General features: G+C 34.4%; 1 protein-coding gene across 1 annotated transcript in view; it reads left to right on the top strand.

The window, feature by feature from the left end:
* Ostn (osteocrin) overlaps positions 1-21,923 on the top strand; it is a 39,600-nt gene extending 17,677 nt beyond the window's left edge. The window contains exons 4-5 of the mRNA XM_048346002.1: positions 17,933-18,029; positions 21,791-21,923. Coding sequence (XP_048201959.1) covers positions 17,933-18,017 — 85 coding nt within the window. The 3' untranslated portion in view covers positions 18,018-18,029; positions 21,791-21,923. The remainder of the gene's footprint in view (positions 1-17,932; positions 18,030-21,790) is intronic.
* Positions 21,924-22,910: the final 987 nt, after the last annotated feature.

Here is a 22,910-nt window from a genome sequence, read left to right as displayed (position 1 = left end):
AACTGGTACAGCATTTTAACTTTTATCCTTAATATAGAGCTTGGTGAAATATGTAACAATTCATTTTCCTATAGCAAGAAGTAGTAAAGAATATACATCATCTCTGGCAATAAAAGAAATGCAAATCAAAACAACATTGGGATTCCACCTTGCTCCAGTAAGAATGGCCATCATCAAGATAACAAATGATAGCAGGTGCTGGCAGGGATACAGCCGAAAGGAAGCCCCAACAAACTGTCAATTCCACTCCTGTGTATTCAAAAGAATACACACCAGGATACAGTAAAGCCACCAGCACAAACATGCTCATTGCAGAACTATTCACCATAGCCAAGATATGAAATCAGCCCAGATGCCCCTCAATGAATGAATGGATCAAGAAAATGTGGTATATATGCACAATCTAGTTTTACTCCTCCATTAGATAGAATGGCATTGTGTCATTCATAGAGAAACGGGAGAAAATTATATTAAGTAAAGTGTTAGGCTTGGAGCTACAGTTAGCTTAAAATTTCAAAAGTGAATACATTGTGTGGTAAGCAGTGCATATAAATGTATTAACTGGAATATTCAAGGAGATCTCAAATAGTGCCTTCAAAAGGCAAAATAAAAAATTCAGCAAAATGAAACACCAGGAATCAAGTACTTGAAAGTCGCAGGGTGGGGCCAAGGGAAAAGGGGTTGTCAAATAAAGAGGAGATTTGAGAAAGAATGCAGACAAGAATTCAATGTATATCCTACAAAATTAAGAAGAGTGTGAGAAGGATTGGATAAGGGAGGAGCGGGTGAGATGTTGAAAGGGATGACATTGGTCAAGATATATTTTATTCATAACATCCTTTGTTAAATAGCAACTCCCTAAAGATACAACTTAATGATAATATTTTTAAATGTTACGATGGAAAAAAGATAAAAATGGCACACACATTCAGAATGTAATATATGCTTAAGAGAAATAACTGTTCTTTTTAAAATTTATTGTAAAGGTGATGAACAGGGTGGTTACAGTTACATATGTAAGGTAATGAGTATATTTCTTTTAAACACTGTTACCCCCTCCCTCATTTTCTCTCCCTCAGCCCTCCCTAAATCCCTCCCCCAAGTTGTAAAAGTTTGTTTCCAGCATAGTGTCTAGTGAGAATCATTTTGCATTAGTCCATCCTTTGTCCTGCTGTTTGTGTTATTCTCTTTCCCCTCTACAGATCAGATAAGCTTATGTACAGACAGAAGGTACAGAAAACTAAAACAGAAAGAAAAAGTAATAGAAATCACTTCATACAGGACATAATGAGAACCATTTGTTTCCAATTCTAGCCATTTGACTGTACAAATTATCTTATCCTCTGTGATATTCAGTTTACTTTTCTATAACATGGGTGAAACTATTTAGCTATAAAAATACCAGATGGATGGAGATCTGGTAGTTCATGTCTGTAATCCTAGCTACTCAAGAAGATTGTAGTTTGAAGCCACCCAAGGCAGGAAAGTCTGGGAGACAATTATCTCCAACTAATCACCAAAAAGCAAGAAGTAGAACTGTGGCTTGTGTGTTAGACTGCTAGTCTTGAACTGAAAAGCTCAGGCCCTGAGTTCAAGCCCCATGACCTGTACCAAAAATATCTATCAAATGACATAATCAGTCAGAAGTACTTTGTAAGCTGCTAATCATTATAACAGAATGAGAATAAACATATCACCTTTAATTAATGATTAAGGAATTACTGAAAAAAACCAAAGGGCCTTAAAGCAGCCATTCCAAACTGAATTCATTTTCCACTCTCTCAATATCTATTCCTCATGTCATATATTTCATATTAGTAGTGACGCAAAATCCTACTTGATTACAATATCAAAAACTCGGAGAATTGACTAAAATGCCATTCACCTACTCTGAGTTTTCACTAATTTCCCTAAATCCTATTTTTATATCATCTACAATATAGTTCTGTATCAAGAGTTTTCTGATTCTGTCCTACATTACTACTTTTCCACATTTGTTCTTTCTTTGTCTTTCTTCCTCTCAACTTATGCCACTATCACCATCCTCTTCTTGAAGCATGATCAGCAGCAGCAAAAGCTATGAAATAATCCATTGCTCACAATACAAAAGTCAAGTACCTTAACAAGTCTTGTAAAGGACCTCATGACTTGCCCCTCACTTTTTCTTGATCATCTGCATATCCTTTGCCAAGGATGACTTGGTTTACTCAGGGGTTGGGGATTTGTCATTCTGGCTTGCGGTTCCATGAATTGGCTACATTCACTGCATATTGAAACAGAATTCAACTCTCCAGACTTTTGTCCTAAGAGATTATCAAGACCAAATTATGAATAAGACTATTCACTGGATATTATCATTTTCCTAACCTGTGCTTAGAAAATAATCTTACATTCCATTCTCAGACTCTAATTACATAAATACAGATTAGTTCCACGTACATTCTAGATACTATGTTGGAGTATTTTGAGAAACAAAAGAAATATACAGCATCTCTCTCAAAAGAATAAAATACTAATAAGAAATATAAATATTAGAATAGGTTGAAATGAGAAATAAGAATAGATACATGATTATAAAGCAATCTCTAAAAAATGCTATGATCCAAGCAATAATAAATACAGTTTCAGCAGAGAAAATATTGTGCTTTTTAAAATAAATGTCATATCTTTTCTCATAGATCTTGCAACATGCTCACATAAATAATCCATGAATTAATATTCAAATGCTATATGTAAATATTAATACATAAATTTATACTAGCAAAGACAGCATGTATACCAAATATCTATTTTAAAATTATAATATTATATTTATATTTATATTATCTACATTGAAATTTTACTCTGGTAATTTATTTAAGAAGTGTTATACAGAGAGAAATTACCTTAGGAGATTTATATGTCTGTCTGTATATCTATATCTACCTATTTATCGATCAATCAATCAAAATGAGCTTTATGTAGTTTAATGAAACTAAAGATCTAACCTGTTTGCAACCATATTTATACACCTTTGGTTTGTGCCAGATGGAAACATCCAGAGTTTCCAGCATAAAAGTGGATTAATTTATACTCAGTTACTGTAAGGTATGCAGGAAGGAACAACAACTTGAATATACTTTTGGCAAGGTCCACAAAGAGATGAAAACAAGGATGAATGACTAGATGGGATAAAAACAAAACATGAAAAGCTTAGCAGGATATAGTACACTCGATCATATTAAAAGAAAGCAAGACATGGCCTACTGTTAAATAACACAACAGGGTGTATTTTCATCTAAACATGACACTAAATCTATTGTCAGATACCTGTAAAAATTACTTCAATCCTTGTGGTGAAAGTTGACAATACTTTAATGTCTAAAATCTTTTTCTCATTTTGTTCACTTGTTTAATATCTGAAGATAAAGCATGTTTATACAGATGAATAGAAGCAAGTAGTATTATATCCATGGAAAAACTGTAATTGATATCTGAATGACCCTTTTACTGTTGGAAGATACTGGAGATTGACTTCGAAGTTTTCTAAAAAGATGTTGCAAATAGCAAATACAATAATAATATTCTATGTGTGAATTTAAATATATGAATTTCAAAAGTTGTTGCTTCAGTTCTCCCACTAATAATAGTGAAGTCAGCAAAGAAAAATAAGTATTCTTCTATCAGTCAGAGTTCCAAGAAAACAGCCATTTCTGAAACAGGAAGTTTGAGAAGGGTTGATTCACAAGACCACAATATCTGAGCACAGAAAAAATCACAGTAGATGCCACAAGAATGCAGGAAGGACTCTGAAGCAATTATCAGGAGAAAAGTTTGGAAACAAAAGTTCTCCAGTGACACTCCTTGAGAAGTTGAGGCCTGATAGAGAGTATGACTCACTGGATGTGATCCCTTAAGGAAATTGAAGAGGGACGGGGAAAAGTATTTTGATAGTCTCCCTATATCTCTTTGTATTTGGGAGTAGTACAATAGTATAAACACAAGGCCTCATGCTTGCTGGGCTGTTGTTCTATCCCGTGGGCCACACCTCCATCTCTGCTCTTTGCTGGCTAATTTAGAGGTGAAATCTAGCAAACATTTCCACCTGCATTGACTTCAAACCATGATCCTCTGGTTCTCAGTCTCCTGAGTGGCTATTAGTATATGTATGAGACATTGATACCCAGCTTTACCAGTCTCTCTTGCCAACGCTGCCTATTGCTTATCCCAAACGAAAGCCAGAGGGTAGGAATTTTTATATGTTCCAAAAATACCATCCCCTTGGGGTGAAAAGTAGAACAAATAAAAGGTAAGCAGATAAATCTGTATAAAAAATGGAAGACAGCCAACATGTTTATACATATCCTACACACCTGCATAAATAAACGGCTCCAAAATATTACTTACTACTTACCTGAAAGAGAAAAAAGCCATAAAATAATCTAGAAGAACAACTCTATACCTCATCTACAAGTGGTCAAATCCAGCCAGAAGAGAGTTGTTTCCTAGCTTTAGCTTTAGAATCAAGTGAAAAGCAAGCACTGTAGGACAATTGGACACATGAAAATAATAAGAATCTATTTTCTCACTATTTCTCAAAAATAACCCATAGTTCAGTAATTAGTCATCCTGATAGCCTAAACCAGGAATATTATGCAAGCTTTTGCTTCCCCAGCTCAAGCCCATTTATTTTTTTTTTCAAATTTTTATTATCAAACTGATGTACAGAGAGGTTACAGTTTCATACATTAGTCATTGGATACATTACTTGTATTGTTTGTTACCTCATCCCTCATACCCCCCTCCCCCCACCCCCTAACCCTTTCCCCCCATGAGGTGTTCCATTCACTTAGACCAAACAGTTTTGCAAGTATTGATTTTGTAGTTGTTTTTCTTTTTTTAACCCAAGTCTCTCAATTTTGGTATTCCCTTTCAGTTTCCTAGTTCTAATACCAGTATACATGGTTTCCAATATACTCAGATAATGTTACAGAGATAGTGTAGGTACAACCACAGGAAGGTGATACAAGAACATCATCTATAATAGATGCTACAGATACACATGGTATGTTGAAAGTAATTACAACTGTGATATAACAATAGTTTCCATAACATGGAGTTCATTTCACTTAGCATCATCTTATGTGTTCATAAGGGTATAGCTAATGGGCTCTTGTGATCCTCTGCTGTAACTTGCCTAAACCTGTACTAATTACTCCCAATAAGGGAGACCATAGAGTCCATGTTTCTTTGGGTCTGGCTCACTTCACTTAGTATAATTTTTTCCAAGTCCTTCCATTTCCTTACAAATGGGGCAATGTCATTCTTTCTGATAGAGGCATACAATTCCATTGTGTATATGTACCACATTTTCCTGATCCATTCGTCTACGGAGGGGCGTCTGGGTTGGTTCCAGATTCTAGCTATAACAAATTGCGCTGCGATGAACATTGTTGTGCTGGTGGCTTTACTGTGAATTTGTTTGTGGTCTTTTGGATAGATACCCAAACGTGGGGCTGCTGGGTCATAGGGGAGTTCTATATTTAGCCTTCTGAGGAATCTCCATACTGCTTTCCAGAGTGGCTGAACCAGTTTACATTCCCACCAACAATGAAGTAGGGGTCCCTTTTGGCCACATCCCCTCCAACATTTGTTATTGTTAATTTTCTTGGTATATGACATTCTTACCGGGGTAAGATGGAATTTCAATGTTGTTTTGATTTGCATTTCTTTTATGGCCAGTGATGTAGAGCACTTTTTCATATGTCTTTTGGCCATTCTCATTTCCTCATCAGAGAAGTCTCTTTGTAAGTCTTTAGCCCACTTGATGAGGGAGCTATTGGTTCTTTGCGGTTTTGTTTTGAAGGAAGGTAATTTTTTTAGTTCTGCATATATTTTAGATATGAGGCCTTTGTCCGTTGAATGGCCAGTAAAGATCTTCTCCCAGTCTGTGGGCTTTCTGTTTATCTTGCGAGCTATGTCCTTTGCCATACACAAGCTCTGTAGTTTGATGCAGTCCCATTTGTCCAACCTTTCTTTGATTTGTATCTGTTCTTGGTCTTTGTTAAGGAAGTTCCGTCCTGTGCCAAAGAGCCCAAATGTTTCTCCTACTCCTTCCTTTAGTATGCTAAAAGCCCTGGAAAAACTGGGATTCCAAGGAACATTCTTGAATGTAATCAAGGCAGTTTATGACAAACCAACAGCAAGTATAACTCTAAATGGTGAAAAACTAAAGCCATTCCCTTTAAAATCAGGAACAAGGCAGGGATGTCCACTCTCTCCCCTGCTCTTCAACATAGTACTAGAATTCCTAGCCAGAGAAATTAGGCAAGAAGAAAATATAAAGGGGATCCAAATAGGAAAAGATGAAGTTAAACTTTCTCTCTTCGCAGATGACATGATCCTATACCTAAAGAATCCCATAGACTCTACCCCCAAGCTACTAGAGCTGATACAAAACTTTGGCAAAGTTGCAGGATATAAAATAAACCCTCAAAAATCAACGGCCTTTCTCTGTGCTAACAACCCGAAGACCGAGGTGGAAATCAGGAAAGCAACTCCTTTTGCAATAGCCCCTAAAAACATAAAATACCTAGGAATAACCTTAACCAAAGAAGTGAAAGACCTCTTTGATGAGAACTTTAAAAGCTTGAAAAATGAAATTAAGTCAGAACTAAGGAAATGGAAAAACCCTTCCATGCTCCTGGATTGGGAGGATTAATATTATCAAAATGGCAATATTGCCAAAGGCTATCTACAAATTCAATGCAATACCCATTAATATCCCAACACCATTTTTTAATGAAATAGAGGAAGCAATCCAGAAATTCATATGGAACAATAAAAGACCTAGAATAGCAAAAATAATCCTGAGCAGAAAGAACAGTGCTGGAGGAATTACAATACCCAACTTCAAGCTGTATTATAAAGCTATAGTAATAAAAACAGCCTGGTATTGGCACCGGAATAGACCTGAAGACCAATGGAACAGAATTGAAGACCCAGAAATGAACCCACAGAACTATGCCTACTTAATCTTTGATAAAGGAGCTAAAACAATAGCTTGGAAGAAAGATAGCCTCAAAAAAAAAAAAAAAAGAAAGAAAGATAGCCTCTTTAACAAATGGTGCTGGGAAAGCTGGTTCAACACATGCAACAAACTAAAACTAGATCCTTATATATCACCTTGCACCAAAATCAATTCCAAATGGATTAAAGACCTCAAAATCAAGACAGACACCCTGAAAACACTAAAGGAATGAGTAGGAGAAACACTTGGGCTCAAGCCCATTTAAAACCAGGAAACCTCAGTGGCTAGGAGCTGTGGCCAGTTACTTTAATCTCAGTATCCTCCCATCGCAGTGGACTGCCTTTTGTCTCCTCCAGACCTGGCCCTGGTGGTGCAGAGAGGTAATCTTTTATTCAGCTGTAAAATTTTACTTTCCATGCTACTATTTTCCTTTCATATGTGGTTTTAGGTTACTAAATGGCCCCTTGGTAAATATCCAAAGCTGACACGTTACCATGAAATGTTTTGCCTTCATCACTGCATCTCCATTGGGGACATTGTAATAAGTACACTGTCTTCTCTAACAGGATTGTGGTGCCCTTCATCTTCATTCTGTCTTCTTGGCTGCTTTCTGTATTTTGCCCCAATACCAGAATCCTGTTGAGTTGACTCCATCTATCACCTTGGGCCTTGTGACAAGGTCTCTATTATGATTTAAGTTAGGCCCATGCTATTCACCTGCCCCACGTCTTTGGCTTTGGTTACTAAGAATAAAACGTTTCTTATGTATCATCTCTTCACTCTACAGTCTAGCTCATTTCCACAACTCCATGCCTATCAGTATTTGTGTACAGTATTTATTTTCTCAGGCCTGTAAGGTGACCCCAGTGTTTTGTTTGAAGCCATCCACCTCTCACCCCACTCCCAAGTGGAAGGCAGTTGAAAGGCAGCCGGACGGCAGGTGAAAAATGCTGCTGGTCTCCAATATCTTACTCCTAAGATCCTAAAAAATTTCTTTATTGTGACTTGTGGAACATCAACCTTTTATTGGGTTAGGGTTGAAAAACACCAATATGTAGCAAACTTCTTTTCAAATGCTACATAAATCTAGCATCACACATTAGGATGCAAGTATTCTCTAGTGACTTTTTTCAAAGCCCTCTAATTTTTTTGGATCACCACCAAAACTTAAAAAAGAAAATCCTATTTTAACATTCTGATTGATTCTTTTTATTATTTTTTCAATTTCGTAGTCCCATAGTTTCATAGGTATTATGAATTTTGTTGTTATTTTGTTGTTGTTGCTGCTGGTTCAATTTGGTTTTGGTGCTGATCCCAAGGCTTGAATTTATGGCCTGGACACTGACCCTGAGCTCATTTTTTCAAGGCTGACAAACTACCACTTGAGCCACTTCAGCTTTTTTGATGATTATTGGAGATAAGAGTCTCATGAAATTTGCTGCTGCCCAGGCTGTCTTTAAACCATGATCTTCAGATTTCAGCCTCCTGAGTAGCTAGGATTACAGGTATGAGCCACTAGGTCACAGCTATAAATCTCTTATTATTAATGTACCTTCGGAGAGATAAAAGACATTCTCTGAGTCATCTGCCAACAAAGTATACATCAAATTGTTTAACTCCAAGCCTAATGATTTCCCATTTAAACCCACTCCCCACAAAGAATTTAAAATTCTGTGTTATTAAGAACTTATTAGTACATATTTGAGAATAGTGGCATCAAGTTTGATTTCTTGAGTATAATGGTCCTTCATGATGACAATCCCAAAGACCAAGACAGAAACCCTAACTTTTTTTTTCCTTTCTAATTTACTGTGAAGCAGTGTGGCAGGCTTATGCCAGCCTACATATCTCATGGTTTTTGTTCATTCTTTCCTAGTCTTATTTGATTTGCAATGCCCAAAGGTGGTAGTTGAAAATGGACTCTATTTCAGATGTGAAAGGCAGAAAGGGATTCAGAGTTGGGAACCCTTTTTACAGGCCTCCTTCCTCCTAGTTAACAAGCCTGACTCTGCAATGGGAAATGCCCTTAGATGTAATGATCTCAGGCCATGCTTGCCAGTAACTATTTGCAATTGCCAGTCTCTCCCACCTCAGTTCAGCAGCACCTGATGAAACAGTTCTTTTACCTTTTCTCCCTGCCCAACCTATTTGTGAAAATATATTTGAAACAGTTTCCTAAAGGACAAAATACTTAGGATTCCATACAGAGGATTTCAATCTATATTATTTTCCTAAAGGAAAATTCTCTAAGATAGTTCTGTGTAGATCTACTCATTGGATAGAAGTTTTAAAACTTTCTCAAAGACCCTCAAGTGGGTCCATGATCCAGGTAAATGTATTTCTCTTCTGTACTCTCCTACAACTCCATAGCATCCTCAGTGAATCACACCCCAAATTCCTTAATAGTTACTTAAATCTCATTACTTTATTCCAGTGCTGATGATTTCTTTCTGAATGACTGTGGATATGGCCCATTCTAGGGATTGTAATTCAGAATATGATATTATATATCATACACACACACACACACACACACACACACACACACAGCCTAACAGTCTAAATTTAGTTACCATTCTGTGGATTTTATTTCCTTCTTATCCTTTGCAAGGTCTTGCTGAGATTTTCATTGTAATTGGCTTACACATACAGTCTTTCTGAGCTTGTATAGTTACATATTTCCTGTTGCCATTACTTAATTGTATCCTTTATTTTAGTCTCTATAATCAAGATTGTGAGGTTCAGAGGCAACCATTTCTTGTATTATTTCTTCTTAACAATACTGTTGTGGGCAGGAAAGTGTTTAAAACAGAGTGGTTTTCTCCTAAGAGAGGAATCCCAAAAAAGGAGTCCTCTCAGCCTCTCAGAGGGTGGTTTTTATAGTAAGGGGCTTCTCTCTTATCTCTTCACCTAGACTTTGTGCTAATAGTTTGATGACTTCTGCATGTTCACTCCCCCCAAATTGTTTTCATTACGGAGTGTACACCCAGGGCATTATGGTAATAAGCATTTGAGCAGAAACTCAAGGCATTATGGGAAGAAAAAAGTCAGTTTAGGAGCCCAAGACACTATGGTAGCAAGAATAGCCATCACATATTATCTGTCACATATTAGATCAGCCATTTTTTATTTCTATTTACCTAACTGTTCCCCTTTTCTTTCCTCAGTTTTTTTCTAGAACCCCCACATAGGGTTTAATCTCTCTTTCTCATGAGCCTCATAATATTACATATGAACTACTATGCCACAGATTTTTTGAATTTGAGTAATTTAAGACAGCTGTATGAATAGTTTGTTATCATACAGTTTCTATAGAGTTACAATGAATTTGTTTCAGAGCTGCCATCATTGGAATACTCTCATAGGGTTGAAGTATCTACTTCCAAAACGGCCCACTCACTTGGCTGGTAGAAGGAAGTCTGGGTTCCTCACTGGCTATTGGCAGGGGCTCTTCTTTCCTTGCCTTATAAATCACTTTATAGGGCTATTAGCCTGTACTTAGGAAATGGTCGCTGGCTCCTCTCTCCTCATCCACCATTTAATGACCCAACGAAGCAAGGTATAAGCTTTTATGGCTTTATTTCGTCATTTGGGGTTATTTCCACAGCATCCTTGGTTACAAGGTCAGCTCTGTCCAGGAGACTTCATGTGGCAAAATTACAGCCATACTGGAATCTGATTCTGTACTAATATACTCACATACATACACTTTATACTATTATCTAGTTCCTTGATTTCCTGATCTAAATTATTGAATTAGTGAAAAGAACGTGAATCAGCAAACACTCTGATTCTCTTTTTGAATAGCATTCAGTGTAGAAGGAGGTGTGTGTCATTCCTGAGCAAGGCTAAGATTTTATTCTCTAAAATGTAGCAGTGAATCTGATGATTGTTTTGAAGCAAAAATCTCCAAACTTTGGTTTCAAGTTTCTTTGGAATTCACAACCATAATAGAATACGTAAACACAAGTTGTTGTGTCCAACATTTAGGGGAAAATATTTAAGTACACATAAACCATTATTTATACATGAAACTAATGCAATTAGGTAAAGGACACCTCTAAAAAAAACCACCAACAACACATTTTCTTAAGCTTATAAAAATATAACAAGGTCTTTTTCTTGCTTTCTTGCTTTCTCTCTCTTTTTCTCTCTCTTGCTTTCTTAGTTTTATTTTCTTTCTTGTTTTGGGGGGGACCATATTGAGGGTTGAACTTAAGGCCTTATGGTTGGTAAGTAGTGCTATATACTTGAGACATGCTTCCAGCTAAGATCATCTCTGTGGAGAAAATAGTGTTTATTAAAGATTGTCTAAATGATAAAGCTTTTGATAGTAAGACTCAACATCATAAAGATTTGAGTTTTCACATAGTTACTTTGTCCCTGAGATTCAACACAGTTCTAGCCAAAACTGCAACAGCATTTCCATGAAATTTGAGAAGCTGAATCTATTATTGGGATGGAGATGATTCTTAAATGAGATGTACAAATATAGATAAGTGTTAAAATATTAAGAATTTATTGCACAGTAAAGAAGATTAATTGCTGATGGTAGGAAATATTTGAATATATAACTGAAAAAATCTAATATTCATTCTATTCTAAGCATTCTCATAACCCAATCTTCAAAAGAAACACAAGCTCACAGAAAAACACAATGGATTGAAACAAGCACTTCCAGAAATAAAGATCCAAAGGGACAGTAAACTAAAGTAAAAGTAACAACTCCACTAGAATTCAAGGAATATCAATAAAAACTTAAATAAGATGATTACTCAGGCATCAGATAGTCAAAATTTAAAATACTGCAAGTATTGGTATAGATTTGAAACCATAGGAATCATTATGCATTGTTTTCATACACTTACCAATAGTAATTTAGTATAAATTTGGGAAATAGTCTGACCATATAATGAAATTGAATAATAAAGTTAAATGTAATAAAATTATGTATATATGTAATAAAATTAAGTGTACCCAGAGTTGTCATTTCTACTTCAGAAAATATGCTTCATAGTAATCCTTAAGTGAATACAAAGTCACATTTAAGAAAAATTTCATGAGAACTGTATATAATCACAATCAAAAGAAAATATATTAGATTTTCATCTATTGCACATATGTCAATATGGAGAATCTCAGACTACATAATAGTTGCTGAAATGCAGTGAACACATGCATGATTCTTCTTATTTTTGTATCTTTGTTGAGGAATAATTGATAAAAATCTTTATATGTACATCATATAACATAGCCTTTGATGTGTATAGATTTTGATATTATTGCCACAACCAAGCAAATTAACACATCTGTCATTTTTCACAATTTTCTGTCTTTTTCATGATAAGATCACTTGAGATCTACCCTCAGCCAAGTTAAACATATAAAACACATCATATAGACATTGCTAATATAGCTGAAATTGTTCATAGAAATGCCACTAGTAATATAGTAATGTTACTATTAATAGTGTACTATTAATTACTATTACTATATATTAATTACTATTACTATATTATAATAATACTACTATAGTATATACTATATTGTATATATATTATGCTATACTATATAGTATATGCTATATGCAGTATATATTATAAATACCATGCTATAATATATATTATATACTGCATATAGTATATACTATAGTGCCATAGTGTTACAATTATTAATGTAGTAATATTACTATTTTAGTGGTATATCATAGTATTGTTACTACAGCTGCTACTAAGAGTATTACTATTAGCTATAGTCATCTTGTTTGCATTAGGATTTCAGTACATAATGCACTTTAAGTAAAACTTAAATGCTGCCTAAACCAAAGAAGAAATCTTTCAAGAATTCTCACAAAGATTATAAAGTGAGGGGAAAAATGAATGACTAGACTAAGCCTCAGTTCCTGTAGCAGAGCCACTAGAACTTTGCACTTGGAAAAGCGGACAGTGAGATGTCTATAGTGGTGGCGATTTCCTATTTCTTATGCTGGTGCTATAAATAAGAATGTTCCCTTTGAGTTTCTCCAGTCTAGTGCAGGTTAATTCATACTCTTTTGTATATGATTCTCAAAATGTTGAAATATAATTTTTCTAACACACATTTTAGAATGCTAGAAAACCTTTAGAAGTAGAATTACTCAAGAATATAAATAGGAAACAAAATCCTACTTAACATAAGAAGTCAACATTCTATTTAATACAATCAATCTAATCATTCTGTTCATCTTAGTTTAATAGACTGTATCTTTAAACTTCATACAGAATGTTTTTAAATGAAAAATATGGGTTGCCTTTTAATGCTATTTTAACCATGTCATACCATGATTTTGTCACAAGAGGGACTAGATTGTCAGAACGTACAGAATGCTTTGCTTTTGATCTTAGGAATGTTTCTTTATCTAACCTCTATTTCCACACCGTGTATTCTCGACCATGCAAGTCTTACATAATATTACATGTGTATTTACACATTTCCTACCAGCAAAAATGTTGAAACAACTGCACTTATTAATATGATACAGAAAGTTTTAACTTACTGAGATACTGTGATTTTGTTTTATGGAAATAAAGGTATTACTTCCCTATAGATACAAAAAATTGAATAATCAGTGAATTTATATGTGTGAACATGTGTGTTTTTCAAGTTTACTATATAGATACAACAAATATTTGCATCAAATCCAAAATGTGATATGATGAATCAAAGTAATCATGGATTCACTGTTAGAATAAAGTCACACACAATCAAAGTCTCTACCCACTTTGCCATCCTCTACTGTGAGGAAATGTAAATGCTTCTGGAAGCTATTTCTTTACCCACTATATGTAGAAAAGGAAAGAAACCATGTACTTGGATGTTTCATTTAACTTTTTAGATATTATAAAGCTCTCAGTTTGTAGAAAACAGTCAGATTAATACAACTGGACTGGCCTGCTATCAGTTAAAATGTATAAACTCTCTTCCCTTTATTCTTTGTAAAATGTAAAATTTGAAAGGTAGTATTTGTCTTATTCATCATTATATAACCAAAAAAGCACAAATATATGCAAACATTATATAACAAATAAATATGCTAAATGAATAAATAACCCAAAAGGTGAAAATAGTAGATATTATCTTAAAGTAGATATTATTATATCAAAAAAAGTCAGGGATCATCAGATCTCAGCCTCTTGAGTAGCTAGAATTACAATCATGAGTAACCAGCGCCTGGCTTTGTTTTTTTTTTTTTGTTTGTTTGTTTGTTTTGTTTTGTTTTTTTAATCTTGCTTTTATATTAGTCCTGGGCTTGAACTCAGGGCCTGGGCATTGCCCCTGAGCTTTTCTACTCAAGGCTAGCACTTTACCACTTGGATAACAACTCTACTTCCAGCTTGTTTTTCAAGGGATTTGAAAATTTACCTTTGGTGGTGTACGTGGTCTCAACCAACCAGATTAACAAAAGATTGTAATGTTAACCCAGAAGATTGCAGGGACATATTTCAAACTAAAGTGACTATATTTTGTTGTACAAAATGAGGGTGATTTTTATAGCATATATTCCAAAACAGTTCATGCTCTGATTTTAAAAAAGATCCTTTTGCACCTTTATCATGGCATTTGAAGAGAGTGAGCTGGGTAATTTTCTTACTAATTTTTTTATCTGTTCATGTGCTTTTTTGTTGTTATGTGTTTTGTTGATATTATAATCTTACATTATCTGGGACATAGTAAATTAGTGTCAGAAATATTGATTTGATTCTCAATTCCCCTGATATGTTTGGGAGACAAAAAAAAAATCGCATGTACTATTAATAGCTGAAATCCTTTTTTTTGTGCCAGTCCTGGGGCTTAAACACAGGGCCAGCATATTTTCCTGACCATTTTTACTAGTGCTCTACCAGTTGAGCCACAGCCACACTTCCAGCTGTATGGTGGTTAATTGGAAATAAGAGTCTCACAGATTTTCTTGCCCAGGCTGGTTTTGAATTGTGATCCCCAAATGTCAGTCTCCTGAGTAGCTAGGATTATAGGTGTGAGCCACTTGTGCCTGGCTAGCGGCAGTGTTCTAGATACCTGTTTTGAGGGGAGGGGTAGGGGGAATCCACAGTATTTTCCATCTTCTCTGTCCCATGATTTTCTCATTTGTGAAAGGGAAATAATGGTCCTTTGTTAGGACTGTGATGAAGTTTAAATGGGCTAATCCATTCAGTGTGTTGCAAGATTCTGGGAAAAGGGTAAGTAATAAATACGTATTCAGTTTAATCATCATCAAGAATAGCGAAAACCATAATTCTGCAGAATGATTTTCTTTTCACTTGTTCAACAAAACAATGAAGATTAGAGACATTAATTTGGGGAATTTTTTTTTAAAAGAAAAGAAGGCAAGAAAGCAGAAAGGCAGGAAGGCAGGGAGGCTAGGAGGCGGGAGGCAGGGAGGAAGGGAGGCAGGAAGGAAAGGAGGAAGGGAGGAAGGGGAAAAGAGGAAGAGAAAAAAGGAGGAAGGATAGAAAAGTTTAGAATAACAGGATTGTAGATCACAATGACAGTAATCAGAGTTTTAGTTCTCCATTTCCTGGTTCCTAATTTTTTAGACCATATCTAGAATGAAAAAAAGAAAGAAAGAAAACGTGAGAGCAAAAAGAGAAAAAAGGAAGAGTAGAAGTTGTTATTTTGCTTTCAACACCACCACTGCTGCCTTTTTATTTGTTGGAGTTTGAAAGATCTGACTGTTGTAAAGCAAAAAGAAAAATACAATTCTTACAATTCTTAATCTTACTTTTTAAAAAAATGTCAGGTTTGTGTTCGATCTATATAATTTATAAGCGTATCATATATTTCTTTTTAAAAGTAAAACATTTATTTTTCATGGCAACATTTATTGAAATGGTAGTATATACAACCTCCCAGATGCTATTTCTTCCTCTTTTCAGTCCTTCAACCACCTGGAAAGGTTTGGTGTTTCACTTCCTCTTCCTACTTCTCTAAGTCTACCCTTGAGCCATTTCCTCCATCTAAACTAGCTTTTTTACCTTTCTCATTTCGTGGAGTTATAAAGGTAAAATATTCAGAAAATGAACTAGAGGGATAAAAAGCCCACTATATATTACCTATTAGCCCCGTTGTATTTGGACACAAACCTAAATCACTTAGAGAAAAATACAGATAATTTCTAAGAAACTCTAGTTATTAGAGTGGATCCAGTCAGATAATACTATAATAATCTTCCTACATCAAGTGCCTTAATCCTGTCTGTAAAGTCCAGTTTGCTGCATAAAAGAAAATATGTACAGATTAAAAGAATTATGGCATGGATATCGTGAGAAGCCACTTTTCTGACAACCACCGAAAAAATAACTGCTTCAATTCAGAATCATTTAAAAATAAAGAAGATTTATTTTAATTTCTCAACAGCCATTGTTTCTATCTACATCTAAAACAAAGTATGAATCACATGCCTACTATTTAATGATTCTTAATAATTAATTTTAAGCTAATTTTATAGTTTACATGTTTCCTACTTGATTAAACATTTGAAAACTATGTAGTCAACCTGTGCCCCTCAACAGAAGACTGGATCAAGAAATGTGGTATGTTATATACACAATGGAATTCTATACCTCAATCAGAAAGAATTATATGGCATCATTCATAAGGAAATGGAAACATTGGTAAAAAAAAAAATTGTATTAAGTGAAATAAGCCAGACCCAAAGAAACATAGTTTATATGGTTTCCGTCATTTGTTGTAACCAGAATGTGCCTATAAATCTACAAGTAAATCATTGGATAATAATTTTAAAAATACCCTAGGAGATGTTAAGTTATACAGGATTCTAGACATTCACACAGTGAGACCAAAGGAAGAACCTCCAAAAATTGGAAGCAAAGGGTTTCTTTTTCTTGTTGTTTTTGTTGTTTACTTTTTACTTCTCTGTAGCTATTTATGTTTTCTGTTCCCTTTTGTCTTGTATGTAAGTTTATCTGTTCGGGGGAGCATAAGGGAGGAGCACAGAAATGGTGGGACAAAGGGTGAACAAACACAGCAATGATACTCCCTAGACACTACACACCTTGTGCAGGAGAGGTCAGGAGGAAAAACCAGGGAGTGAGCAAAGAAATGGGGGGCATGGTCCAAAAAGAAATGTACTATTTATCTGATTTATGTAACCATAACCCCTTTGTACATCACCTTTATAATAACAATTTAAGAAGAAAAAAGAAAAGTGCCAAAAAGAAACCAGGAAACATGGAAGTTTGAAGGGAGGTATTGGTGAAGCTATGGTAGAAGTCAGCCTTAAGTGTTTTGTTTTTGTTTGGATTTTCCTTTAACTACTCAAATTTCTTACTAGGATACAAATTCTTATGAGATCAAAGCCAAGAGTCAGTCAGATGCTGGTGGCTCACACCTGCATTCCTAGCTATTCAAGAGCATGAGCTATGAGTGTTGTATTTCAAAGTCAACCCTGGCTCTAAAATACTATATAGACACTAATTCCTAAACATTTTTTCAGGGTAAGCACTATAGCAAGTGCATGGCTATTTTTAACATGCCTGCATGCACAACATTCAGCACAACAGGTGGTGCAGAAGGTGCTTCAAATCAATAATTTTTTAAATAAAATTAAGCAATATTTATACATTATACATGTGTAGTCTGGAAATAAAACTCATTTCTGTCCTTTTCTCTATGGTCCTCATAGCCTTTTAATAATTCTACCCACTCAAACACTTGGGCTCATAGACTTGGTTTTTCATGTCGCCTATTTAAAGTTGAATGCTAACTTTTTTAAGCTTCAGTTCTCTCCACAAACGTCCCAAGTGTGAGAATGGCAATTGGAAATTTTTATTTTGACTCCTGAAAAACTACTTGAAGTAGAAAAATAAAATGAATGATGAATAACTTGGGCTTTAGCTTTAAAATATTCTCCTTGATTTGTTTCAGGAAAGTAGTAGACCATCCAAAAAAGCGATTTGGTATCCCCATGGATCGGATTGGTAGAAACCGGCTCTCCAATTCCAGAGGCTAAGTGAATCCAACTGTGAGTACAATTTGAACAAGCAGCAATATCTGTATTTGATTATACATTTCACAATAGACTAATTAATAAAATTTTATTATATACCTCCCTTTTGATTTATTATCTTATATTTTGCCTTTTCAAACACTTCTTAATTCAATTCATATACTGATATTAAGAATTAAAGAAACTTTTAGAAAGCAAAGTACACTTATCCTTTAAAAATCACATTAATATTTCATTTTAAAAATAAAAACTCAGATTTAGTTATTTTTGCAGACTCTATAATTATTGACCATTATATGCAAATAGATTAAAATTGCAATTAAAATAATAAATCTTCATAAATATTCATAAATATGTACCAATCCCTTTGGTATTTCCTCTCAAAATCCTTCATTCCCAGTAGTTACAACAAACTGGAACTGCCTTAACAATCTCAAGCTGCAGAAAAGATAGCTCTCCTTTCTGCTTCTCTCACAGTGACCCCCCCACCCCCCACTGGCCCCTAATACAGCGACTCCCAAAGCATCATATTAGCCTTGATCCTCTCATAATGTAAATAACTCAAGTTTTTCCTTCTCTTCAAATGTATTAAAGCCATAAGGAAAGGAGAATGTTTTATCACAATACAGGGATTTGTTCATTAATGGTATTCTACCAGTTCTAGACAATAATAAACACAGGAGTATTGAATACTGTGAAGAATCTATCATTAGAAGAGTATCATCCGAAAAATCAGATTAAACTATTTATTAAACGAGGTGTGGCATTTGAGATTGTTAAAACATTGCCATTTAAGTTGGAATTAGCTAATTCTCCAATAGCCATTGAAATCAGGGCCACAACTTCCAGTTTATTGACATGTTAACATTATCCCTGCAAATAAATGAAGTAAATTTGAGTTGGGTTCCAGTAATCCTAGCTACTCAAGAAACTGAGATCTGAACATCTCAGTTCAAAGCCAGCCTAGGCAGAAAATTCCAAGAACCTCTTATCTCCAATTGAATACTAGAAAAGCAGAAGTAGATCTGTAACACAAATGGTAAATGCTAGCCTTGGGCTAAAAAAAAGGCTTAACAACACCTTAGGACTGGCACAAAAATGAGTAAATGTACAAGTAAGTTTCTATATATACCTTTATCACCTTTGATATTCCCCTCTTTAGCACTTCTGAGCTCTACCAAAACAAGTGTTTTAAGCAAGTTACAAAGGAGGAAATCTATTAAACTCTGTAAACAATTTAATTAATATAATATTCAGAATCATTGTGTGTGGAATCTGAAGAGCATGGTGTCCCTCACTGAACAGACTTGGTTGATTCTCGTGACAATTACTGTCTTCATTATTCAAACCTAAAGACAGTAATATCACAGAAGAGTAAGTTTAGAAAACAATCTAACATTAAAAATGTTCTTTTTTGTGCATTCAGCATCTGAACCATTATGTTTCTATTCATTATTATCACCAAGACTTCTCAGAGATTTTTTTAACTTCTTGTGAAGTTTTTCTATTTTATATGAATAACAAACCCCACAAGATAATATTCTTTGGACTTTTATTCAAATTTTCAAAGCACTTGTTGTACTCTATTCTTTCTTTCTGTCATAGTACACTTGGAATCAAACGTGGATTTATTAAATGAGTTGTGGCTCAAGTGGTAGGGTACTAGCTTTGAGCAAAAAAGTAAGAGATAGTGCCCAGGCCATAAGTTCAAGCCAAACACTATACACACACACGCACAAACATAGATGCAATATGTGTCTGACCTACTAGACAAAATTTAAGTTATTAAATAATGTTCATACTTCACATTGCTAAGTAGTTACAAATATATGTATTTAAAATATATTTAATACATATTTAATTCAATCCCAATTTCTTTTTTTTTAATTATCTCTAAATAGTTGTATAAGGGTGAAGTCATTTAACAAAACAGTAAATGAATAGAATGCATCATGTTCTATGTCGCCCCTTCAACATTCTCATCCCCCTCTGACCCACCCTTGCTTTACATTTCTTAATTTTGTGGTATAGACAATGAATTTTCAACTGCATCCTTCCCCTCTTCCCTAGTTCATCGTCTACCTCTTTCCCTCTGGCCCCATTCCTTGCAAATCCCCATTTCTTAATGTTTATTTGTTGGGCTTTGACTTTGTCTTTTTAAGAAATCATACTATTTGAGCACTCCATGGCAGCTATTATAGTTCATCAAATTCATTTGGAACTACTTGCATACCACCAAGCATGTTTTTTTATAGATTTTTTTAGGCACACTGTATCTACCACTAGTACAAGAAACCATGCAACCTTTGTTTCTCTGGGTCTGACTCTAGTTCATTTAATATAGTTTTTTCCACATCCTTCCACTTCCTTACAAATGGTACAATATCATTCTTTCTAATGGATGATAAAATTCTATTGTGTATACATACCAACATTTTCTTAATCCATTTGTCCATTGAGGATCATCTGAACTGTCCCCATATTTTGGCTATGCTAAATAGTGCTTCAATGAACATGAAAATTCAGAAAACTAGTGCTGCAAGAGAAAATTTATTTACTCAAAATTTTATAAATTTTCAGCAGATCCCACTATGTCCTAGGTGGCCAACATCCTTCTACACCAATATCCTATTCATAACCTATCGTAACCTGTCAGGTACAAGTGTTAAATTGTCATTATAGGGTGCTAACATCCCCAATCATACATTTCTGAGACAAATAGAAATCGCATTTCTGGAGATCTTTGTTTCACATGTGTGGATGTCAAAATACTGCCTATTGCAGCATGTTTAGTTGTAGGTTTTCACATTCTGGATTTCATGTTGAGATTTCACACTCAAAGTGAAACTATTACCTAATCGTCGATGTATGGTTTGGTTTGAGGTCAAACCTAGGGACAGCTGTTGTGTGCTAGCTAGTTTCCAAACCCACTGTCAGTCTCTTCTCTGATAATATGTCTTAGAAAGGATGATAACCTGATATATATAGATATATAGATATGTCCTCTTTCCCAAATGCTTAATATTGTACAAATGTTTTGAAGTTTTAATAGGCCTTTTCAAAAAGCAACTTGTAATCGAAGAGATAGATTGTGGATGGTGTCATAGTGTCCCTTAATGCAATTAGCAATTTCTTCATCTCTACAATTGAAATCAGGTTATTAGTGGTGAAATTAGAAAACTGACCACTAATAGGGTTGTCCTTCTGACTACATATATGAAAAATATTGTTTTAACAATGTGAGGCATACATTACCTATTCTATCCTGTTAATATGTTTCCTTTAGGAAATGTTAACATTGTCATTCATATAAAAGTAAAGTGATGGAAATGCAGCAGGAATATCATATTAAACAGCAGGGTTTTCCTGGATCCCTTTAACATGAGAAAACTGCACAACAATTATCAATGTGTTATTATTGATAAACAGAAAGTAACACACAATTTTTTTATCATTCTTCTTTTCAACATAGCAATGACGTTCAACCAATAAAAATGATAGGTGAAGAAAGGAGAAGTGTCATAATTTTTATTTACATTTGAGCATAAACACTTCGCTTCTTCATCCAGAATACGTGTTTTAAATTATCTTGATATAAATGATCATTTTTATTATTATCTTCAAAAGGAAAATAGGCCATATAAATAAAACTATAATGCACTAACACACTAACATGTAATTAGAAGTTTAGATCTTTTCTACTAAAATTGAGGGCTTTTCACCTGCTCTCTAGAGATCATAATTAACCTTATTAATTTCAACTTTTGTTTTTACAGGTGCAACTTCCCTGTGTGAAATTACACAGAAGTATGGAAGATGCTTCAATGAAGTCTTTTATCACTCCTAAATGATTAAACTTTTAAGGGACTGACCTTCTGCCAAATGTCATAGTGAAGAAAACACATCAGAAGAAAAAAACCAAAAATCTCAAATTAAATAATTGACAATCATAAAAGATCGCTTTTCAGTTATCCATAATGCTTTTTAGAAACCCACTTTTTAATGATCTGAAGAATCCACATGAGAAAATGGACATGTATGTTACTTAGAATATATAATGATTTTATATGTAATTTCTTAGGTTTTATAGGAAATTGTCTAGGTGTTGGTAATCTTCAAGTGTAAGCTTAAAAAAACAATAAATGAATGTTACTTTTAGTTGTAGTAGAGAACTGCAGCAAAGAGAAAAGAACTTTGGGAAAGATAACCAGTAAGTTTCTTCATAAATTTGTGTTAGATTGATAGTTGAGGAACCTGGGTAGAACTCCTACAGGACTCACGATTTGAAAGAATTATTTAAGAAGCAATTATCTATCTTTTCTATGTTTCCCTAACCTTCTGAAGCACTATGAAAATGTTTCTCATTTCTTGAAAGCTATTTCTTTCCTTTTTCTCACAACTGAATATTTCCAAGTACCTAATCCATTCCAAGTACTTAATCCATTCAATGATGCTTTGGCTTTGAAAAAAGATATTAAAATCCACTTTAGCTGAAAGTTTCACTGGCAAATGAATTAGATTAACAAATTCACTTCCTAATTTTTTTTTCAAAATTAGACTATAACATTCAATTTAATGAAAGAGAACATAATATATTGATGTAAGCTCTATTCCAATGGGTAATGGACTTACCTCAAAAAAAGTGCACTAAACTTTAGCAAAGCAAACTGAAATGTTTTTCTTCTCTTATAACTATTTCAGAGTTCAATTTCCTCATTATTTTATAAAGAATGGAAAATAAGGTGCCAATATACTACTTTAAATAGGGTCTCTTTGGTATAACTAAATTAAAACATCATTTTTGATGACTGTGACAACTCATCTCATTTATTAGTTTCATGCATTGCCTATTAATAAATCTACTCTACTCGACTGGGAAGCCACTAACTGGAAAGA

Source organism: Perognathus longimembris, chromosome 5 (assembly GCF_023159225.1).
Source record: "Perognathus longimembris pacificus isolate PPM17 chromosome 5, ASM2315922v1, whole genome shotgun sequence".
Lineage (NCBI taxonomy): Eukaryota > Metazoa > Chordata > Mammalia > Rodentia > Heteromyidae > Perognathus > Perognathus longimembris.
This window is presented reverse-complemented; position numbering and strand designations above follow the sequence as displayed.